General features: G+C 48.6%; 1 protein-coding gene and 1 long non-coding RNA gene across 3 annotated transcripts in view; one reads left to right on the forward strand and one right to left on the reverse strand.

Moving 5' to 3' along the window:
• Nucleotides 1-707: 707 nt before the first annotated feature.
• Nucleotides 708-18,774, reverse strand: LOC137540791 (uncharacterized). The gene is made up of 3 exons (XR_011025050.1): nt 18,735-18,774; nt 17,139-17,414; nt 708-890 (listed from the first exon to the last, which is right to left on the reverse strand). It is a non-coding gene; the product is annotated as an uncharacterized lncRNA (long non-coding RNA).
• Nucleotides 959-22,479, forward strand: part of CCM2L (CCM2 like scaffold protein) — a 64,459-nt gene continuing 42,938 nt past the window's right edge. The window contains exons 1-4 of one of the 2 annotated variants that reach the window (XM_068261943.1): nt 959-1,078; nt 16,227-16,394; nt 18,753-18,836; nt 21,881-22,064. In XM_068261943.1, the coding sequence (XP_068118044.1) occupies nt 1,049-1,078; nt 16,227-16,394; nt 18,753-18,836; nt 21,881-22,064 (466 nt within the window). In that variant the 5' untranslated portion in view covers nt 959-1,048. The remainder of the gene's footprint in view (nt 1,079-16,226; nt 16,395-18,752; nt 18,837-21,880; nt 22,065-22,479) is intronic. The other variant, XM_068261942.1, reaches the window with a different exon arrangement.

Consider the following 22,479-nt stretch of genomic DNA (forward strand, 5'->3'; position numbering starts at 1 on the left):
GAATAGAGCCCAAAGCGTTGTGATTGGCTAAATAGTGTGGGCGTAGTTTACTACAACCTATTGGAAACCTAGTCGTTGGGTAGGGTGTTCTCCACCCATTCACGTTTGCTGAATTTCCCTATGAGGTTTTGGCCGGATCCACACTATAAGCGCTTTTGTGAGCGCTTGCGTTTGATTAGCGCTTGCTAAGCTCTTGTTAAAAAGTCTCTTTAAAATTGCATAAAAATCACCACTTTCACGTACACTATCGCAGTGATTTTTACTGCAATTTTAATAAAAGTGAATGGGAGCGATTTTTTTATTTTTATTTTATTTTTTATTATTTTTTACAATCGCTACGCAAGGGCTCCCAAAAGCATATCACGGCCACGCTAGCGTTTTTGCGCACAATTGCGAATTTCCAAGCGCATTCGCCGACTATTTGCGGTAAACGCAAAGATGCTTCATGCAGCATTTTTTCGCGATTTTAGAGTGATCGCAGTTGCAAAATGTGAATCGTGATTGCTCAAAAATCGTGAAAATGTACTGTAAAAAAATACGCAATAATTGTGAAAAAAAATGCAACAAAACACTATCAATATTCGCTAGCGTTTTGCAATCCCCAGTGTGAACGGAGCCTAAAAGGAAATAAATATGGCAGCCTCCATAGAACACTCGCTATTTCTGCAATAATCCTGATGAATAAGTCACCAATGAATCTTTAGCCAGTGTAGGGGAATGAGGTGATTGTCTCGTGGTCGCTGGTATGAGCAGCGCAGGTGCCGGGGATCTCCTCTGCATCGCACACTGCTGCAGTTCTTCCTCCATCTCCTCTCCACTCAGTGACCAGGGTCTATTATCACACCGGACAGAGGCAGGAACTGAGGCCAGATCTGGTGGAGTTTCCTCTGCTGGAAAATAACAAAGAATGTGAAGTATGGAGAGGAAGCTGAGCTCGCTTGAGACAGGAGATCCTGGTCAGAGCTAAGTCACAGCATCCAGCCAGCATGGCAGCCAGCAAGTAGCCACACAAGTGCCGCACTACTACCAGAGAACGGCCGGGGCCAGCATGGAGCAGCCAACCAAGAAAGGAAAGAAGGTACGACGTATCACTTGTATCCCAAACATTCCACCTGTATAGTCCTATCCATTGTGTCTTTCCTCTTCCTATAGCGTTGCTCTTTCAGGCCTGTATCCCACTAGAAGGTTGTTTGAGCATTTAGGGAGCGCTTTCAATCGCTAGCGATTTCCCTTAACGCTCTGCCAATGTAAATGGATTTGACAGATTCCACTAGATAGATTGCGATTAAAGAGGAACTCCAGCCTAAACAAACATACTGGCATTAAGTTACATTAGTTATGTTAATTAAAATAGATAGGTAATATAATCTCTTACCCACCCTGTTTTAAAAGAACAGGCAAATGTTTGTGATCTCATGGGGGCAGCCATCTTTTTGGTTGAAAGGAAGTGACAGGGAGCATGAGTCACAGTTCCAACTGTTCTGATCACCCCTCCCAGCTGCTTGTACTAGGCTTCAAATTTCAAATTCAAAATAAAAAAAACGAATTTGCGCCAAAACAGCAAAAGGAGAACAACATCCGAAATCCCATCATGCTTTGCACAGCGTCAGGGGAAAAATGCCCGGGGAGATTTCTTCTGTGCAGCTAAAAATGAGGCTTGGATAATAAAAACAAAGTTTTGATGCCGTGAAACTGTTAACCTCCCTGGCGGTAAGCCCGACACAGTGTCAGGCTAGCCGCCGCAGGGGATCGCATGGCCCCGGGAGGATTTTTTAAAATAAAAATGGTTCTATTTGGTTAAACTAGCACTTCGCTAGCTAACCATGTGGCCCAAGTCCCTCCGGTCCCCTCTGATCGCCCCTGGTATACATACCCCCCAGGGATCCCGCAATGGCGCAGCCTCCCAATCAGCACCCGGCTTCGCTATGGGGAGGATCGGAACTGCGCATGACGTCATGTCCAATCGTCGCCATAGTGACGAGTGAAGCTAATTGGGAAGCTGCAGCTCTCGCGGGATCGCGGACGGGTGAGTGTTGCCGGGGGCGGGGGGGGGAGGTGGTTTCAGAGAGGTGCAGGGGGACTTGGGCCACATAGTTAGCTAGCCTACTGCTAGCTAAAATAAAGAAAAACACTTTTAAAGGGGAACTGAAGTAAGAGGTATACGGAGGCTGCCATATTTATTTCCTTTTAATCAATACCAGTTGCTCTGCAGTAGTATCTGAATAACACCAGAAACAAGCATGCAGCTAGTCTTGTCATATCTGACTTTAAAGTCTGAAACACCTGATCTGCTGCATGCTTGTTCAGGGGTTATGGCTAATTGTATTAGAGGCAGAGGATCAGCAGGGCTGCCAGGCAACTGGTATTGCGTCGAAGGAAATAAACATGGCAGCCTCCATATACCTCTCTCTTCAGTTCCCCTTTAATTAAAAAAATCCCTCCCGCGGACGCAGCCACTGCATCTGCCTACCGCCAGGGAGGTTAAAGACACAACAAGCCTTTTCAGTGCTGCTGAGTAGATTTTTAGTCTGGAGGTTCACTTTAAGCAAATCTCAATCACATGACATGCAGCATTTTGGGAGCATTTCCATTCTAATGACTTGTGACTTGTATAGTAGCTGGGAAATCGCTTGCAAAAGGCTATCACAAATCGCTAGCGATTGCAATAGTGCAACTTTCTAGTGGGTTCCAGGCTCCATTGTTGTTTGGAATGCTTCCTTCAGTTTTTTTCTTAAAGGAGCACTATAGTGGAAAAAAAAGTAAGCAGTTGAAATCTGGCAGAACTGAAGGTTGTGGACTAATGTCTCCCCATGGGGGATTCTCACGGTTTCCTTTGTTTTCAAAAATATTTCCTAAACGATAGTTGCTCTGTCTAACTCCCAAATAGTAAGACACCAGCCAGCCTCCCTACTCGCTTGCACACTATTTTGGCAGTTAGACTTGTCCACTGCTATTAATTTTGAAAACAAAGAAAACCCTGAGAATCCCCCTTGAGGAGATGGACTAGTCCAAAACCTGTTGGTTGTGTCAGATTTTAATTGCTTACTCTTTTAGCTGTAGTTGTCCTTTTAAAGGGAACACGAGGTGAGAGGGATATGGAGGCTGACCTGTTTATTTCTTTTTAAATAATGCAGATTGCCTGGCTATTTTGCTGATCCTCTGCCTCTAAAGCCCCATTTCATGCGAAAAAATCACTGAACACTGCAGCGATTTTGCCGCGATCGCGTTTAGCGCTTCTATAGCACTGAAACGCTATCACCGGGAAATAGCCTGAAAATGGTACAGGCGACGCGTTTGCGTTTCGCGTTTTTGGCCGTTTTTTGGGTGATTTGCGGCGATTAGCACAAATCGGTCAAGTAAGAAGGTGCCCATAGGGTTCCATTACACTAGCGCTTTTAAAAAGCGCTAGCGTTTTACTGAAATCGCGGCAAAACGCTGTAGTGTGAATGGGCCCTCATACTGTAAGTCATATACCCTGAACAAGCGTGCAGATCAGATGTCTGGGACAAATCTGACAAGATTAGCTGCATGCTTGTTTCAGGTGTGTGATTTAGAATCTGACCAGAAAGATCATCAGGGCTGCCAGGTAACTGGTATTGTTTAAAAGGAAATAAATATGGCAGCTTCCATAGGTCTCGCACAATAGGCTCTATTCACAAAACTTCTCATAAATTACTCACATAATTGATAAAAATAACCTTTCAGCGCATTTAAAAGCAAAATAATCACTTAATGTAAGTTCCTGATGAACTTCATTTCAATATTACTTTTCGTGCCCTAATTATATTATATTTGTTCTCTGTACTTTTCCGTTAGCCGGGCGCATCCACTAGGTGGTGTTGGTGTTAATTACTATTCCCCCTCCAGGCCGACATGGATAGTAGGGAAAGATGTAATTCTGGTGGAGTTTTATCGCCACCTAGTGGATGCGCCCGGCTAACGGAAAAGTACCTTTTTCTCTTTGGGAGCTTAAAAATGTAACATAGATAAGGTGAAAATAAAGGAAAACAGTTGAAACATTTTTGTAAATCACGGCCTTTGGCTTCTTTTTATGCCTCTTTTCCATGGACAGTTGATAGGCAGTGAAATATCTCTCAAACTCACAACTGCTTGCTGCTGCCTGGTAACTGCACACTGCTGCCTGGCAACTGTTGCTGAGCACAGAGTTCCACTGCTGTGGAAAAGAGGCCTTAAAGAGAACCTGAGGTGGGTTTGAAGAATATTATCTGCATACAGAGGCTGGATCTGCCTATACAGCCCAGCCTCTGTTGCTATCCCAAACCCCCCTAAGGTCCCCCTGCACTCTGCAATCCCTCATAAATCACAGCCACGCTGCTGACAAACAGCTTGTCAGAGCTGGCTGTGTTTATCTCTATAGTGTCAGTCTTCTGCTCCCCCGCCTCCTGCAGAACTCCAGTCCCCGCCTGCATCCCTTCCCTCCCTGCTGATTGGAGGGAAGGGACGGGGGCAGGGACCGGAGCTATGCAGGAGGCGGGGGAGTAGCTGAGACTGACACTACAGATGTAAACACAGCCTCACAGCATGGCTGTGATTTATGAGGGATTGCAGAGTGCAGGGGGACCTTAGTGGGGTTTGGGATAGCAACAGAGGCTAGGCTGTATAGGCAGATCCAGCCTCTGTATGCAGATAACATTCTTTAAACACACCTCGGGTTCTCTTTAAGGGGGAAAAAAAACAAATCCATTATAGCTGTGCCTTTTAGGCCTCTTTTCCACGGACTGTTGAGCTGTGTGCTCGGGTAGCCGTTACCAGGGAGCAAGCAGTTACCAGGCAGCAGCAAGCAGTTCTGAGAGTTTGAGACACATTTCACAGCCTATCAATAGTCCGTGGAAAAAAGGCCTAAATAGGCCTTTCATGCAAATATATTCTACTTTGTATGCAGCTTGGCCTAATTTAGGCCTCTTCCACGGACTGTTGAACTGTGCACTCGGCAAGCAGCTACCAGGAGGCAGTAAGCAGTTGTGAGAGTTTGAGAGGCATTTCACTCAAAGGTTTTTATGCTGTTGCGTATTTTTTAGAGCAGAGAGAAAGTTCTGAGTTCAGGTCCGCTTTAACGATCATTTCAGAAAATCAAAATCTGACATGTGTAAGGCCTCTTTTCCACTAACTGGTTGATTGATGAATCAGCTGTCAGGTAATCCGTCATTCGTTTTCAAATCTAAATTTAAAAGACACCTGAAGTGAGGGCCGTTTCCACTAACGCGAATCTTCGCATGACATACCGTATACAAGTTAATGGGCCTGTTTCCATTACAGGCGAAATTTGCTTACCCCGCAGGCAAAAAAAAAACCCAACTGCCTCTGCCAGAATTTTCTGCGCGGTTTAAGTGGCTTTGCGCTAACGTGTATGCATTTCCGCGTACGTGCTTCTGTATATGCGTTTACGCATGCGGAGGTCAATAGTAATCAATGGAGGTGGTAAAATATAATTTAAAAAAATATGCGTACGCATGCGAATTCACATGAAAAAAACACCTGCAAATGCACGCAAATTCACATATGCATGTGAATCCGCAAGTGTTTTTTCTGTGCGGATTCACTTAGGTATAGTGGAAAAAAACATTGGGGGAGCGATCAGACCCCACCAACAGAGAGCTCTGTTGGTTGGCAGAAAAGGGGGGGGGGGGGAATCACTTGTGTGCTGAGTCGTGCGGCCCCGCAACGAGCCCTTAAAGCTGCAGTGGCCATTTTTGTAAAAAATAGCCTAGTCTTTAGGGGGAGGGGGGTAAAGCCTGTGGTCCTGAAGAGGTTAGGGCCTCTTGCACACTACATGAGATTCCGATTATTTATTTTTTGTTTTGTTTTTATCTGATCCGATTTTTGATTCCAATTAAAAAACGTACTGCATGCTGCTACGTTTTTTTTTAATCATTAAAAAATCAGAATCACGTGTAGCGTGCAAGAAAAAACCACAAATCAGAATCGCATGTAGTGTGCAAGAGGCCTGATTTTTTTTTTTTTCTATTCCATGCTTAACCGCTTGCCGCCCGCGTCACGCCACTGGGAGTGGCCGCGGCGGCCGCCCCAGGACCAGCTAACGCCAATTGGCGGAAAGTCCTGGGGCAGCAGTTTACGGGAGATCGCGCGCTCCGCCTTCAGTCTCCGAGCGGCGATCGCCGCTCAGGAGACTGTTACATGGCGAAACTGCCGTGTATTTACATGTGCAGCGCTGCGATCAGCAGCAGCGCTGCACTGGGGACAGCCGTGTGACACGGCTATTCCTCTGGGGGACAAGAGAGCGATCGGCTCTCATAGGCAGAAGCCTATGACAGCCGATCGCCGTGATTGGCCGGCTGGGGGGAGGGAGGGGATTTAGAATAAAAAAAAAAAAAAGAAAATAGCAAAAAATATTTAAAAACAACAAAACAAATATTTATCAAAAAAAAAAAATAAACACAGGGGGGGGGGGGGGGGGGTGATCAGACCTCACCAACAGAGAGCTCTGTTGGTGGGGAGAAAAGGGGGGGGGGGAATCACTTGTGTGCAGAGGTATACGGCCTTGCAGCTTGGCCTTAAAGCTGCAGTGGCCAATTAAGGTAAAATTAGGCTGGTCACTAGGGGGGTTTACCACCATGGTCCTCAAGAGGTTAAGTGGCTCCCTTTAAGCTTTGTACTCCCGTTAGATAGTTCTTGGCCTCGGAGGCCTCGGCCAAGAATCTGGTGTGTGTACAGTGGCCCACAATCCTCCTTGGTGTGTTGACAAGTGAAATGCCTGGCCTATCGTCTCAGCTGAGGGCGTCGCTCTCCTGACAACCGTGCTTGTCAGCCCACCACCTCCCTTCATAGCAACAATGCGTTGTTGGTAACATGTCTGTACAGCCAAGACAGGCAAAAACGGCACTGGGAAATTTGGGCACTCCAGGCGCTGCCATAGGCCGTAATGTGAATTACAGCTATAGGTGCCCTCAGTCAGTAATTTGGATGCTGTCAAAAGACTGAGCCCAAATTACTAAAAAAAAAAAGTGATTTTCCTATACCAACTATTGAGGCGCAAACACTCTGAAAATGGTTCAGGACCCGCGTTTGCGATCGGAAAGAACGCTCATTGCTCATCTGTGAACACTCACATTGAAATGCATTGCTCAAGTGCTTTTTAACCACTTGCCGACCGACTACTACCTATAGGCGTCGGCAAAGTGGCACCCCCAGGACCGCCTAACGCCGATTGGCGGCACCTGGGGGACTGAATAGCCAGGGATCGCGTGCATCCGCCGGCATTAGGCTCCGCCCAACCGCGACGTCAACTCGCCGGCCAATTAGCAGCGCCGGCGGGTTGTTAACCCCCGATCTGCCGCCTTCAAAGCGTATAATACGCTTTGTAATGTATACAAAGAGTATTATACAGGCTGCCTCCTGCCACGGTGGTCCCAGTGATCGAGGGACCACCAGGGGAGGTTGCAGCTGTGCCTGTAATGACACACACACACACTGATCCTGCCCCCCCCCCCCTGCTCCCTGATCGTCCACAGCACCCCTCAGACCCCCACCTGATCACCCCTCAGACCACTGTTTGCACCCAATCACCCCCCTAATCAGCCATCAATCACCCCCTGTCACTATCTGTCAACGCTAAAATTTAGATTAGGTCCTAAACTGCCCCCTGGGGGCTCCTGATCACCCCCCCCCCCCACACACACACACCCAGATCCCCCTTCCTGTGTACTGGATATATCTATTCACCCCTGTAATCACCAACCTGTCAATCACCCCCTGTCACTGCCACCCATCAGATCAGACCCTAACCTGCCCCTTGCGTGCACCTGATCACCCGCCCACACCCTCAGATCGCCAGCAGACCCACTCTCAGATCACCTCCCAAGTGCATTGTTTACATCTGTTCTCCCCTCTGATCACCCACTGATCACCCATCAGTCACCACCTGTCACTGCTACCCATCATACCCATCAGATCAGACCCTCATCCGCCCCTTGTGGGCACCCAATCACCCGCCCACACCCTCAGATCGCCCTCAGACCCACCCCTGATCACCTCCCCAGTGCATTATTTACATCTGTTCTCCCCTCTAATCACCCACTGATCACCCATCAATCACCCCCTGTCACCCCCTAGCACACCTACCCATCAGATCAGGCCCTAATTTGTCCCCTGTGGGCTCCTGATCACTCCGCCAAACCCTCAGATCGCCCTCAGACCCCCCCTGATCACCTCCCCAGTGCATTGCTTGCATCTATTCCCCCCTCTAATCACCCCCTGAGACACCCATCAATCGCATCCTGTCACCCCCTAGCACTCCTATCCATCAGATCAGGCCCTAATCTACCCCCTGCAGGCTTCTGATCACCCGGCCAAACCCTCACCCGCCCCACCGCAGTGACAGAATTTTTTTTTTCTGATCACTGCTGGTCTCTACGACTTAATTGTGGCTGAGACCAACCGTTATGCCACACAATACACAACCGCCAGTCCAAGAAGCTACCATGCCCAGCCTTTTTGGTGGAAACCACTCCAAGTTTCCGAACTTAACATTTTTTGGGGCCTTCTCCTTAACATGGGTCTAGTCAAAAAGAATGTATTGCGGTCTTATTGGTCTACGCACCCAATACATCACATGCCCATGTTGTCTGCTGCCATGTCCCGGTCACGATTTGAGAACATCAGTGGCGTACCTAGGGCATTTGGCACCCGGTGCTGGGTATTAAAAGACCCCCCCCCCTAAAAAAATGGGCGTGACCACAACCTGCGGCGTGCTTCGTGGCAAAAATTGGCGTGGTCATGACCGGATGAGGGCGGAGCTAACTGTAATTTAAAGTATTAGCTAGTATAGGTGCCCCAGTATAGCTAGTAGTTTCCCCCAGAATAGCTGCCCCCAGTGAAGCTAGTATAGTTGCCCCCAATGAAGTTAGTATAGTTACCCCCAGTATAGCTAGTTTAGTTGCCCCCAGTATAGCTGGTATAGTTGCCCCCAGTATAGCTGGTATAGTTGCCCCCAGTATAGCTGGTATAGTTGCCCCTAGTATAGCTGGTATAGTTGCCCCCAGTATAGCTAGTATAGCTGCCCCCAGTATAGCTAGTATAGCTGCTCCCAGTATAGCTAGTATAGCTGCCCCCAGTATAGCTAGTATAGCTGCCCCCAGTATAGCTAGTATAGCTGCCCCTAAGTATAGCTGGTATAGTTACCCCCAGTATAGATGGTCTAGTTGCCCCCAGTATAGCTGGTATAGTTGCCCCCAGTATAGCTGGTATAGTTGCCCCCAGTATAGCTGGTATAGTTGCCCCAGTATAGCTGGTATAGTTGCCCCCAGTATAGCTGGTAGAGCTGCCCCCAGTATAGCTAGTAGAGCTGCCCCCAGTATAGCTGCCCCCCAGTATAGCTAGTTTAGTTGCCCCCAGTATAGCTGCCCCCAGTATAGCTAGTTTAGTTGCCCCCAGTATAGCTAGTATAGCTGCCCCAGTATAGCTGCCCCCAATATAGCTGCCCCCAGTATAGCTGGTATAGTTGCCCCCAGTATAGCTGGTATAGTTGCCCCCAGTATAGCTAGTAGAGCTGCCCCCAGTAAAGCTAGTAGAGCTGCCCCCAGTATAGCTAGTAGAGCTGCCCCCAGTATAGCTGCCCCCCAGTATAGCTAGTTTAGTTGCCCCCAGTATAGCTGCCCCCAGTATAGCTAGTTTAGTTGCCCCCAGTATAGCTAGTATAGCTGCCCCCAATATAGCTGCCCCCAGTATAGCTGGTATAGTTGCCCCCAGTATAGCTGGTATAGTTGCCCCCAGTATAGCTGGTATAGTTGCCCCCAGTATAGCTGCCCCCAGTATAGCTGGTATAGTTGCCCCCAGTATAGCTGGTATAGTTGCCCCCAGTATAGCTGCCCCCAGTATAGCTAGTATAGCTGCCCCCAGTATAGCTAGTATAGTTGGCCCCAGTATAGCTGCCCCCAGTACAGCTGGTATAGTTGCCCGCAGTATAGATGTCCCTGGAGGGGGGAAGCAGCGCTAGAAGGAGGGGCAGTGGGGGCAGCGGTGGGGAGGGGGGAAATATCCCCCCCTCCCTCACCTGGGACCCCTCCTTCTGCCTCTCTCCCCCTCCATTCAGTGGTGGCAAGTGCGGGCTCGGTGGCGGGGAGACATGCGCAGAATTACCACTTCCGCGTTCCAAGCGCCGGCAGCGTCATGTCGTCACAGATCTCCGCCTTCAATGAAGGCGGAGATCTGTGACGACATGACGCTGCCGGCGCTTGGAATGCGGAAATGGTGACTAATTCTCCGCACGTCTCCCCGCCGCCGAGCCCGCACTTGCCACCACTGAATGGAGGGGGAGAGAGGCAGAAGGAGGGGTCCCAGGTGAGGGAGGGGAGGGATATTTCCCCCCTCCCCACCGCTGCCCCCACTGCCCCTCCTTCTAGCGCTGCTTCCCCCTCCTGCTCTGTGCTGTGGGGGGTTGTGGCGACACCCCCTGGGTGTCTGTCACCCGGTGCGCCCTGCCCCCCTGTGCACTACAGTAGGAACGCCACTGGAGAACATCCTGCGCTTCCTGCACTTCAGTGCGAAAACAACCTGTCATCTAAGAGGCCACCCTGCTTATGACCGGTTCCACAAAATTCAGCCCCTCATAGACCTCCTGTCATCAAAATTTGCAGATGCTTATACCCGTGAACAGTCATTTTGAGGAATTTGGTTTCCAGACTACTCCTCACGGTTTTGGGCCCCTAAAATGCCAGGACAGTATAGGAACCCCACAAGTGACCCCGTTTTAGAAAGAAGACACCGCAAGGTATTCCGTTAGGTGTATGATGAGTTCATAGAAGATTTTATTTTTTGTCACAAGTTAGTGGAAATGACAAAAATCAATATCCGCTAACTTATGACAAAAAAATAAATCTTCTATGAACTCACCATACTCCTAACGGAATACCTTTGGGTGTCTTCTTTCTAAAATGGGGTCACTTGTGGGGTTCCTAAACTGCCCTGGCATTTTAGGGGCCCTAAACCGTGAGGAGTAGTCTGGAAACCAAATGCCTCAAAATGACCTGTGAAATCCTATAGGTACTCATTGCACTGGGCCCCTTAGCGCACCTAGGCTGCAAAAAAGTATCACACATGTGGTATCGCCGTACTCAGGAGAAGTAGTATAATGTGTTTTGGGGTGTATTTTTACACATACCCATGCTGGGTGGGAGAAATATCTCTGTAAATGACAATTGTGTGCAAAAAAAAAATCTAAAAAATCTCATTTACAGAGACATTTCTGCCACTCAGCATGGGTATGTGTAAAAATACACCCCAAAACACATTATACTACTTCTCCTGAGTACGGCGATACCACATGTGTGACACTTTTTTGCAGCCTAACTGCGCTAAGGGGCCCAAAGTCCAATGAGTACATTTAGGCTTTACAGGGGTGCTTACAAATGCGAGGACAATAAACACACCCCACAAATGACCCCATTTTGGAAAGTAGACACCCCAAAGTATTCAGAGAGGGGCATGGTGAGTCCGTGGCAGATTTCATTTTTTTTTTTTTTGTCACAAGTTAGCAGAAATGGAAACTTTTTTTTATTTTCTTGTCACAAAGTGTCATTTTCTGCTAACTTGTGACAAAAAATAAAATCTTCTATGAACTCACCATGTCTCTTGGGCCCATTTCCACTATCGTTAATTCGCATGCGTTTTTCGCATGCAAATTTGCATAGCAATACAAGTGAATGGGACGGTTTCCACTTGTCAGGATTTCTTTGCGGTTTTCTGTGCAGAAACAATTTGCATGGCAGAGCCATCAGAATTCGCATACCGCATACCGCTTACCGCTATGCGAATCGCATACAATGTATTTAATAGGTAATTCGCATGCGGCTTGGGTATGCAAATTTCCTTGCGAATTTTCATGCGAATTCACATAGAAACAATGAAAAAACACACCAGCACTGCCATGGTTAAATTCGCATACATCATCATCCATGCAAATTCGCATGAAAATTCGCATAGACCCGCATGCGATATTCGCATCCACATGCGAATTTTTGCCGCGGCGATTTGCACCGCACAAGTGGAAATGGGCCCTCAGTTAATACTTTGGGATGTCTTCTTTCCAAAATGGGGTCATTTGGGGGGTATTTATGCTATCCTGGAATTTTAGCACCTCATGAAACATGACAGGTGCTCCATAGTTTGTAAACGCTATAATTTTTACCCAAACCAATAAATATACACTTATTGGATTTTATCAAAGACATGTAGCACAATATATCTGGACAAAAATGTATACAGAAACTTTACTTTATTTGAAAAATGTCAGCACAGAAAGTAAAAAAACAACAACATGTTTTTGACAAAATTCATGTCTTTTTGATAAATATAATAAAAACTAAAAATCACAGCAGCAATGAAATAGCACCAAAAGAAAGCTGTATTGGTGACAAGAAAAGGAGGTAAAATTCATTTAGGTGGTAGGTTGTATGACCGAGCAATAAACTGTTAAAGCTGCAGTGGTCTAAATGGAAAAAAAAGTGTCTGGTCCTTAAAGAGGAATTGAACTTTATCCCAATCAGTAGCTGATACCCCCTTTTACATGAGAAATATAATGCTTTTCACAAACCGACCATCAGGGGGCGCTGTATGACTGATTTTGTGCTGAAACCCCTCCACAAGAAGCTCTGGGACCACAGTGGTCTGGGCAAACTGCCACAATGTAACAATTTTCACAGACAGGAAATAGCTGCTTACAGCTGTCTGTAATGGCCAGAACAGCTAGAAGCAGCTACATAACCTGCCCACAGTAACAATGTCACCCAGGGGAGGACTGGCCCAGGGGGGCGGGTGGCAATTGCCCCCCGGGCCGCCCAAATCTTAAGTAATTAGGGCCAGCCGCTGCTATACGCAGCGGCCGCAGACATACCACAGGTGACAGGTTCGCAGTGGGGATCGCAACCTCGCGCGATATTTCCCGGCAAGTTGAAGTATCCAATCAGAGCAGGGGCTGAGGCGGCCGACCGAGGTGTGCCCTTGTGCGTGGCTGCGCCTGCGGTGGATGTGAGCGGCACAAGGACACAAATAGCTTAGGTCCTCTCCGGCCCGGTGGGTTGACCCCGCTTGACTCCGCCCCCCGCCTGGAGCCATTGCCGCCCGCAACGTGCTGCTGTGCCTGCGGTGTCATCGGAGTGAGCTGTCTCACTCTTCAGCTTTCTGTGCTGGGGGCCTGGAGCTGTGGCTACGAGTGGCTGGCTGGAGGAGTCGGACACAGTCCTCCCCAGTGCTGCTGTGCCTGCGGTGTCATCGGAGTGAGCTGTCTCACTCTTTAGCTTTCTGTGCTGGGGGGGCTGGGGGCCTGGAGCTGTGGCTATGAGTGGCTGGCTGGAGGAGTCGGACACAGTCCTCCCCTGTGCTGCTGTGCCTGAGGTGTCGTCGGAGTGAGCTGTCTCACTCTTCAGCTTTCTGTGCTGGGGGGGCTGGGGGCCTGGAGCTGCGGCTACGAGTGGCTGGCTGTCCTGGCTGGAGGAGTCGGACACTCGGGGGGGCTGGGAGTCGGAGATGCCACCTATAGCTGCTTGCTGCTGTGGAGGAGGTGTAGGACTGAGGAGACAGGAGGATAGAGGAGGTCGGGTCCAGGTTGCCAGAGGAGAAGGTGGTTTTTATAAATTTTGTTTCTGTACTTCTTCTCCCTTCTTGTCACTGAGTTACTCACACTTTGCTGCCTGCCTGCTACTGCTGTCAAATTCAATTCTCTGCCCAGGCCAGTGCCCTCTGAGTTTTTTTTTTGTGTGATAATCATCCCCATTCTGACCCTGGCCTGAGGGAGAACGTTTTTTCTTCTTGTGGTGTGATTGGCGACAGGGGAGGGGGGAGGCAGGCAGTTAGGCACTGTGTGTGTGTGGGGGGGGGGGGGAGGGTTGTTTAAAGGAGTTATCAGGTTTAATGAAATAAGTGCTACTTACCCGGGGCTTCCTCCAGCCCCATGCTCCCAGCATGTCCCTTGCCGCAGCTCTGCAGTCAGCCATTCGCTGCCGCTGCCTCCCAGTCCCCAGCGATGGCACCAGTCCGACCTGGATGTCGGCCTGTACTGCGCCTGTGCGAGCAGCACTGTCAATCACCGCCACATGGACCGGAGTGTACTGCGCAGGCGCAGTAGTTCTGCGTCTGCACAGTACGCTCTGGTCCATGTGGCGGTGATTGACAGCGCCGCTCGCACGGGCGCAGTCGGCCTGATGTCATCGCCGGGGGCTGGGAGGCAGCGGCAGCGAACAGCTGACTGCAGAGCTGCGGCCAGGGACATGCTGGAAGCTTGGGGCTGGACAAGCCCTGGGTAAGTAACACTTATTTTTCTAAAAAAAAAAAAAAGCCTGATAACTCCTTTAAAGTTAGGCATCAGACACAGACAGGAAGATTGTGCGGAGAAATGGGGTTAGGCATCAGGTACATAGTGTTTGTGTGTGTGCGTGCGTGCGTGCGTGCGTGTGTGTGTGTGTGTGTGTGTGTGTGTTAGTCAGTCATCACAATTTGAAGATTTGCACACAAGAAAGATATGGCTTTGGGCTGGGGATGTTTTGAAACGGGCCTCTAGTTTGTGTTGTCCCCCCAGGCCAAAAGGTCCCAGTCCTCCCCTGATGTCACCATGTAATAAATGTCAGAATGTGAATCGGGGAGAGGAAAGATTTTACAATGAGCAAACACTGACTAAATCATTTATATATAATTATTGTAAAAATGAAGCACTTTTTTATCACATTATTTTCACTGGAGTTCCTCTTTAAGTGGTTAAAAACTCTTGTGCTTAAAAAAGTCTCAAGGTGCTCATAGTGTGAACAAGCCCTTACTGGCTGCAGCTCTTGAGCGCTTTGAGTCCAACAGGAGAAAAGCGCTATATACAGTAAATGTTAGGTTTATTAAAGGCCAAACGAACACAGAAGCTTGAGTAGGGGGGTCCAATTTAGTCGTCTGTGGCAGTTTGGGAGATAAACAGATGTTTGTATTTATGTGCATAAGTACAGCTCTGTATAAACCCTCATACACACGTATGAAGCATGTCACCCACCAGGACTCGACTCCTTGGGTGACATTGCAGGGTGGAGGCTTTGCAGATGCATTCAAGTAATGAATGGAAATGTCAGCCAAATCAAGCTATGCAAGCTCTACTTAGCCAGGGCTTCCTCCAGCCCCTTGCAGCCGACATGTCCCACGCCGCAGCTCTAATCGCAGCCCGGGGCCCCCGCCGATGCAGAGGCTGACCTTGCGAAGTTGTCTTCTACTGTGCCAGTGCCGCTGTGAATCACTCAGACGTGGGCTGGAGAGTTCTGCGCAGTAACCGTAGTTCTGCGTCTGCGCAGAACACTCCAGCCCACGTGTGACTGATTGACAGCAGCGCTTGCACAGGCGCAGTAGAGGACGACCTCGCAAGGCTGGGCTGCAAGGGGCTGGAGGTAAGTAGAGCTTGTATAGCTTCATTTGGCTGACATTTCCTCTAAGGCGCCGGGATATTTGGGTGCAGGGCAAAGCTGAAAAATTTCTCACCCTGCACCTCAAAGTCCCGGCAGCTGCTGCAAAAGACCCGGCAGTGTTAATTACTATTCCCCCTCCAGGCCGCCATGGACTCCGAGGAAAGATGTAATTTGGCTGCCAGCTATTGCTGGAGGCCGAATTACTCTGTTTTTATGGTAATCTAAAGATGGCGCCCACATTTCTGTGCCGCCTATGCCAGTGCATTGTGCGCCCAAATTTACTGTTTCTCTGTGATGACAAAAGTGACATCATTTCTGCCCTTTATTTTTCCAGCCCAGCTCAGTGTTCATTTTCTCACCTTACTGCCACAACTTATAGGGTCCTTTTCCACTTGCTGCAATTCTGCAGCATTTCCGTTGCTTGCGTTTTGAAAAACGCATTCACTTGAATGAATTGCTGCAAAATTGGGCCGGGATTCGCATTCAAGTGAGTGTGAATGCGTTTTTCAAAATGTAACGAGAATACTGCGGAATTGCAGCTAGTGGAAAAGTGGAGGGGGTGGGATTTAATTACCTTCCGGTCATAGTGTCCTTCTCTTATCTAAGATTGAAAGGTCTCTATTATTTGTATGCTGAGAGAAGCCTGATATTGTAGCTAAGAAAAAAAACTTCACACAATCCTACTGGTACTGCTCAGTTCCTGCTATTAGGCAAAAGCACCCAAACGAGGTAAAAGGAAATATAAATGGGGGACATATTTTTGCATGTTATAACCGTCTTTAAAATGGCACAAAATCATTAAAACAAATGTGTTGCCGCCAGGCTCTGGTCTCCCCCATAAAGCGTCTGGTGTCTTTGAAGTCGTCACGGCGCTCTGCAGCCAGGAACAGCACCTACCGGCGTCCTCTGCACTCCGTACCTGTGATGGCCCCAGACTACCTGCTGGACCCCCAAATCCTGATACATGATTATGTGGAGAAGGAGGTCAAGGTAAGAGGAGTATGTATAAGCATATCACTGCTTTCCCTAAGATGAAAATCTTATCAAGTAATCGCAATACATCAACATACTCGTGATTTCTCTGCTGTTCCCCTCAATCTCTGCTCTGAACCTCTTCATATGCTTCACAGTGAGTAACTAGCATGGCTCTGTCACCTGTCACTGAGATGGGAGTGAATACTTGAAAACGATGCGTATGCATTCCAGAATGCACACAGGCGTTAACCCACCACAGGACGTCCTGTCCGCCCTGTGGAGTAAATGTGTCATTGCCGCAAACCAGCACAGCTTAAAACAACAAGTGAGATCCACAGGACAAAAAGCTAGATACTTCCTGGGATCCACCATGGGCTTCCCATGTCCTCCTCTCGACCACCGACCCAGCGCTGGGACACTCAGATGTTTGCAGTTGCACTGTGCAGGCTGACTCGTGCTTACGCAGAAGCTAGGAGCTGCCTCTCTGGCTCAGCGGAAAAAGCCGAGTCCGTTCAGCTCCATGCCACTGCACAGGCGCGAGCTCCATCAACAAGTTTTGGGGTATCCCAGCACTGGAATGGCTAGGAGGTGGGGGACTTGGGAAGCCTCTAGATTAGAGGCTTCCCTCTACTTAGGTAAGCACCCATTTGGGGAAAACATTTTCCCTTCAGGTACACTTTAATGCAACTTTGAAATGATGAAAAAAGATTTAAAGTGAACCTAAAGTAAAAAAAAAAAAACAATTGCCCATTTACTTACGTGGGGCTTCTCCCAGCCCCTTGAAGTCTTCCAGCTCCTTCTCCGTCATCCTGCACGCCGCCGTTCATCTGCTGTCTTCACTGTACTTCCTCTATCACGGTCTCGTGGCTGGGAGCGTTCTGCACATGTGCGGTAGAAATGTTGACTTACTACGCAATCACAGCACGATAGAGGACACACGGGATAACGCATCCAGGGTGGAGGGTACACCGGAGGAACTACCAGTCACTTCTAGGGATCATGGGAAGTGTAGTCCTGTGTCCTACTTATGGGGTACTGCAATGGGGTTAGAAATATCATGTCATCAGAATAGACAGTACTATTTTAAGTTAATACTGACGAAGGTCCTTTCCAGCATGCCCAGCAAAGTCGCTTGATGAGTGCATCACTCCATAGCTCCTTTCTTTCATCATTTTATTGCTAGATCAACTTATCAGGGGCCGTAGCAATGAAACGCGTAGGTGAGTTATGGAGTGATGCACATATCACGTGACCTCGCTGAACGCGGCTGATATCATTTGGTAGGATGGACTTTAATGTTAGCATGGCTTAAACAGGTGGAGGACAAGTGGTGAGAGCGGATAAGCAGGACCATAGATTGGGGAGCAGGCACAAGGCACCCCGTTTTCTTGTAACACCATAAGTGCAGTTTTCAGTTTTTAATTTAACGGAGTGCATTAAAGAGGAGCTGCAATAATTATTTATAGATGATTTAGTCAGTGTTTGCCCATTGTAAAATCTTTCCTCTCCCTGATTTATATTCTGACATCACTGGTGGTGACCTCTTTAGTTCTGCCAGGTGATCTGTGCGGAATGTTCGTTACTGAGGGTTCTATGCACAGTGCGAAATATTGCTTGCTTGGCAGCTGGAAAGAGCTGTTATTTCCCACAATGCAATGAGGTTTACAGACAGCAAACTGTCAGGACCTTGGCCATGACATCACACCGTGGGAGGGGTTTCACCACAATATTAGCCACACAGAAACCCCCCCCCCCCCTTATGGTTTTTTCAAGAAAAGGAAGAGATTTCTCATGGGTAAGGGGGTATCAGCTACTAACTCGGATGAAGTTCAATCCTTGGTTAACGTTCCCCTTTAAGGAGGTCTTTTTAGGTGCCTTGCTTCCCAAAAGGGTTCTTAGAGGTGGACTTTGCCTCAGAACGTGAGGGTTGGCTTGCTGCCCAGATACACAATGAGGCCCACTGATCAGCCCAGTTTCCATCTGTAGGGGGGATGGTGGTGAGAAACTGCCAAGAAGGGGGTAAACAGCAAATGTTCTGTTTCCTGTGACTATTCGTCTGGGACAGAGACTGATTTGAGCGCAATCCTAGAATATTCTTATTGGATGAACTAGCAATTCACTCTAGTGGTGATTGCAAACCTCTCACAGACCATTTATTACTGTGCCTAACTGAAGGTGCCCATACATTACTTGATTTGCACTATCAATATCCCACAGATTCCATCATAATTATTGAATATGTGAGATTACCACTGCATACCTAATCGACCATGACGGCCCGACATCTTGCATTTGAATGTTTGTTTGTTTTTTGTAGCTGAGAAAAATTTCTAATGCGTTAATGTAGCTTTTTACCTCTTCCTGATTCGCCAGTTCTTAGGTCACCTGACCTGGGTCGTGGCGTCGCTCAATCCGTCCAGTCGAGATGAAATCCTCCAGCTGTTGGACATGGCTCGGGTAAGTCACTCACTGGAAATCATCCTGCTGTCTGATAGCGCCCCCTAGTTCAATGTAAAGCCTTGTACGCATGCTACATGATCTTCAGCTGCAGTCATTACTCTGCACCATGCTATTCGAAAATCTAATGTGTACACAGGTTGGGGGAGGGGGTGGCACTACAGCTATTCCTGTATTCTGGAGTACCTGACTAAGGCTTTCGCCTTGCAGACAGTCTCGCTCATTCTGCGGTATCTCAGCGATAGGGCATAAATGATCAACCCAATAGGGATTCAGAATTCCAGAGGGTAGGTGTGGGTGGAGCTGCAAAATGTATGCATAGTCAGCACTCCAGAAAAGCAGCGAGTTCTATAATAGAGCATATACTGTAATAGAAGCCAGAAGATGTTTTGTGCTCTATGGGGTCCCTTCATCAAGGCAACCCGGTAAACAAGGATTCTTTCCACAAGGTGCATCTCAGCAGAACTGTGCACATAATGGGGGGTGCGTCAAGTTTATAAATTTGTTTATTACTAGGCCTTAAAGGACAACTGAAGTGAGAAGACTATGGTGGCTACCATATTTATTTCCTTTTAAACAATACCAGTTGCCTGGCAGCACCAATTGATTTATTTGGCTGCAGTAGTGTCTGAATCACACCAGAAACAATCATGCAGCTAATCTTGTCAGACCTGACAATAATGTCACCTAATATGTGTGTTCTGTAGGGTCCATGGCTAAAGGTGCGTACACATAGTTACATAGTGTGAGAAAACGCGGAAGAGCCGCCGCCATGAGCCAGCGGCCGGCGGCTCTTTCCGCGTACAGCGACCTCACACACGGAGAGGCAGCCGCCGCCTCCTCCCAGCATGAGGCGGCTGTCCCCGTGAAGAAGCGTGCGGAGCGCGGAGAAACCGCCGCGTTGGACGCGGCGGTTGGCGCGCATACTTCCGCTGTGGAGGCTCAGAGCGGGGCTGCTGTGGCTGGGACATGTAGTCCCTCCAGATTTAGAGTGACGCGCGCGCGCACGCACTCAGGCAGGGCATATATTGTAGCCAGAGGTAGTCAGCTGACCAGGCTGGTCAGCTGACTCTGGCTTCACTCCCCATTGGTCCAGCACTGTGGGAGGTGCTGGGGAGCGAGATGGGTATATATACTGCTGGCTGGTCATTTCTCGGGTGTCTGGCGTTGCGATCACATATGTGGGAGCACCCAGATCCGTAGTCAGATCCGCAAGTGTGCCGGGACCAGCTGGAGCTGTAATCCTACGCAAGGAAGGCATCTAAGCCCCCTTAAAATGCAGGTATAGAGTTTGCCATAACGACTTCCTGTGGCAATGCATTCCACATCTTAATCACTCTTACTGTAAAGAACCCTTTCCTAAATAAATGTCTAAAACGTTTTTCCTCCATGCGCAGATCATGTCCTCTAGTCCTTTGAGAAGGCCAAGGGACTTCACTCATCCGCCAAGCTATTATATTGCCCTCTGATGTATTTATACATGTTAATTAGATCTCCTCTAAGGCGTCTTTTCTCTAGACTAAATAAACCCAGTTTATCTAACCTTTCTTGGTAAGCGAGACCTTCCATCCCACGTATCAATTTTGTAGCTCGTCTCTGCACCTGCTCTAAAACTGCAATATCTTTTTTGTAATGTGGTGCCCAGAACTGACACACATGTGACTATAGTCGTTTGAAACTCTGAGTTCTGTTTGTGATGTTTACATTTGGTTCCTATCATTGTTGAATGCGTTAGCCTTAATTTTATCACCCGAGTTAGACAAAAAATATCTAAAGTATGCCATACAAACATCGATTTTGGCCCCATCAGCCAGCCATCGTGCACCCCAAAAATTAGAAGCCGGACCCACCACTGCATGGAAGGCTACAGAAGTCTTCAGGAGCCCGAGTGCTCCCGAAGATGGGCCGCTCCGTACTGTGCATGCATGAGAGAGCACGCATGCACAGTACGGAACGGCCCATCTTTGGAAATACTCGGGCTCCTGAAGACTTCTGTAGCCTTCCATGCAGTGGTGGGTCCGGCTTCTAATTTTTGGGGTGCACGATGGCTGGCTGATGGGGCCCATCTGGGTGATAAAAATCGATGTTTGTATGGCATACTGCAGCAGAGAGCAGTCTGAACCATCGGTCGGAAACAGCTAACTGGGGAGACAGCGCTGGAACGAGGGGTCCAGGAAAGAAATAAAAAGGATCAATAAGACCCAGCGCCTTCCCTCTGCTTAGGTGAGTATCTGTTTTATTTAAAATACGCTTCAGGTTTGCTTAAACTGGCCCCAGTGCAAACTTAAGCTGCCCCTCTCCAAGCATTGGTCTCCTCTTAAAAAAAAAAAAAGCGGCCGCTGGGTACCGGGGTGTGTAATGACTTAAGTTGTGGTGGTGCTGGTGAGCGGCGGGGTGGCATATACAGGTACATTACTCCACGCAGGCGCAGTTGCCTTCCTCGTTTCTTCTTGTTGGTGAGAGGCACGCACCGTGGCGACAGCACGGTGCCTCTTCCCTCCACTGACTTGGCCTCACATCGATAAGGAGAACGCCGCTGCGGCCATCTGCAGCGCGTGAGGTGAAGTGGTGGAAGCCATCCCAACCGGACCGGTGTGGAACCAGGTTAAGTATGTGCCTCCCTGCAACTGTTGATCGCCAGCACCACTGCAACTTAAGTCACTACATGCTACGGTACCCAGTAGCCTGTTGCCCGACAACATAATTTTTTAAGAGGTGACATGTTTTTTTGGGGGGGGGGTTGCCGGCCCTGTTGACTGTGCTCCGGTCCGTGCACGAGCAGCCTTGTTCTACTCGGCATGTGCGAATCTCACTCACACATGCCCAGTACAGAGAAGCTTGTACTCAGACAAGGGCGCTGGAATGGAGGGGTGTCTGAGGGTCGGGGAAGCCTCTGGGCTATCCATGGGCTTCCCACTAATGAGGTAGATATCTGTTTTCATTTTTTAGTTCACTTCAGGTAAGCAGACTATCAGTTTAATTCCTAACTCCTCTAGTGGGGGAAGGCCATAGTGTGACGCTCTCCCCTCTTCTTCTTCCTGCAGCAGCTGAAGGAGCTGCCCCTACACTGCACACCTGAGCAGGACAGTATCCTCAGCATGTCCGCTCGCAGCCTGCTGCTAACCTGGAGGGACAACGAGGAACTCATCCTGCGCATCCCAACTCATGAGATCGCTGCCGCCTCCTACGTCCGGGACGATGCCCTCCACCTGCTCGTCCTGAAAACAGGTAGCGGGAGACCGCAAGATCCCACACTGGCATGCAAATACCGCAAAATCCATGAACCCTCCCCACACTCGCATGCAAATACTCACCACAAAATCCATGAACCCTCCCCACACTCGCATGCAAATATTCACCACAAAATCCATGAACCCTTCCCACATTTGCATGTAGTGATGGTCAAGTAGATGCAAATAACTTCATGTTGATGCAAATTTATGCAGCATGAAAATGAACCAATCTGTGAGAATCTACTCAGCTGCCTGTGCAGACAGGCAGCTTTTTGACCACTGTTCAGGTCTGCATTCTGCAGGTCTCTTTAACCTGCTGAGCGGTCTGGACGAGCTCAGCTCGTCCAACACCGCCAGAGGCTGCCGCTCAGGCCCTGCTGGGCCGATTTTAATGAAATAAAAAGCAGCAC

Source organism: Hyperolius riggenbachi, chromosome 12 (genome assembly GCF_040937935.1).
Source record: "Hyperolius riggenbachi isolate aHypRig1 chromosome 12, aHypRig1.pri, whole genome shotgun sequence".
Lineage (NCBI taxonomy): Eukaryota > Metazoa > Chordata > Amphibia > Anura > Hyperoliidae > Hyperolius > Hyperolius riggenbachi.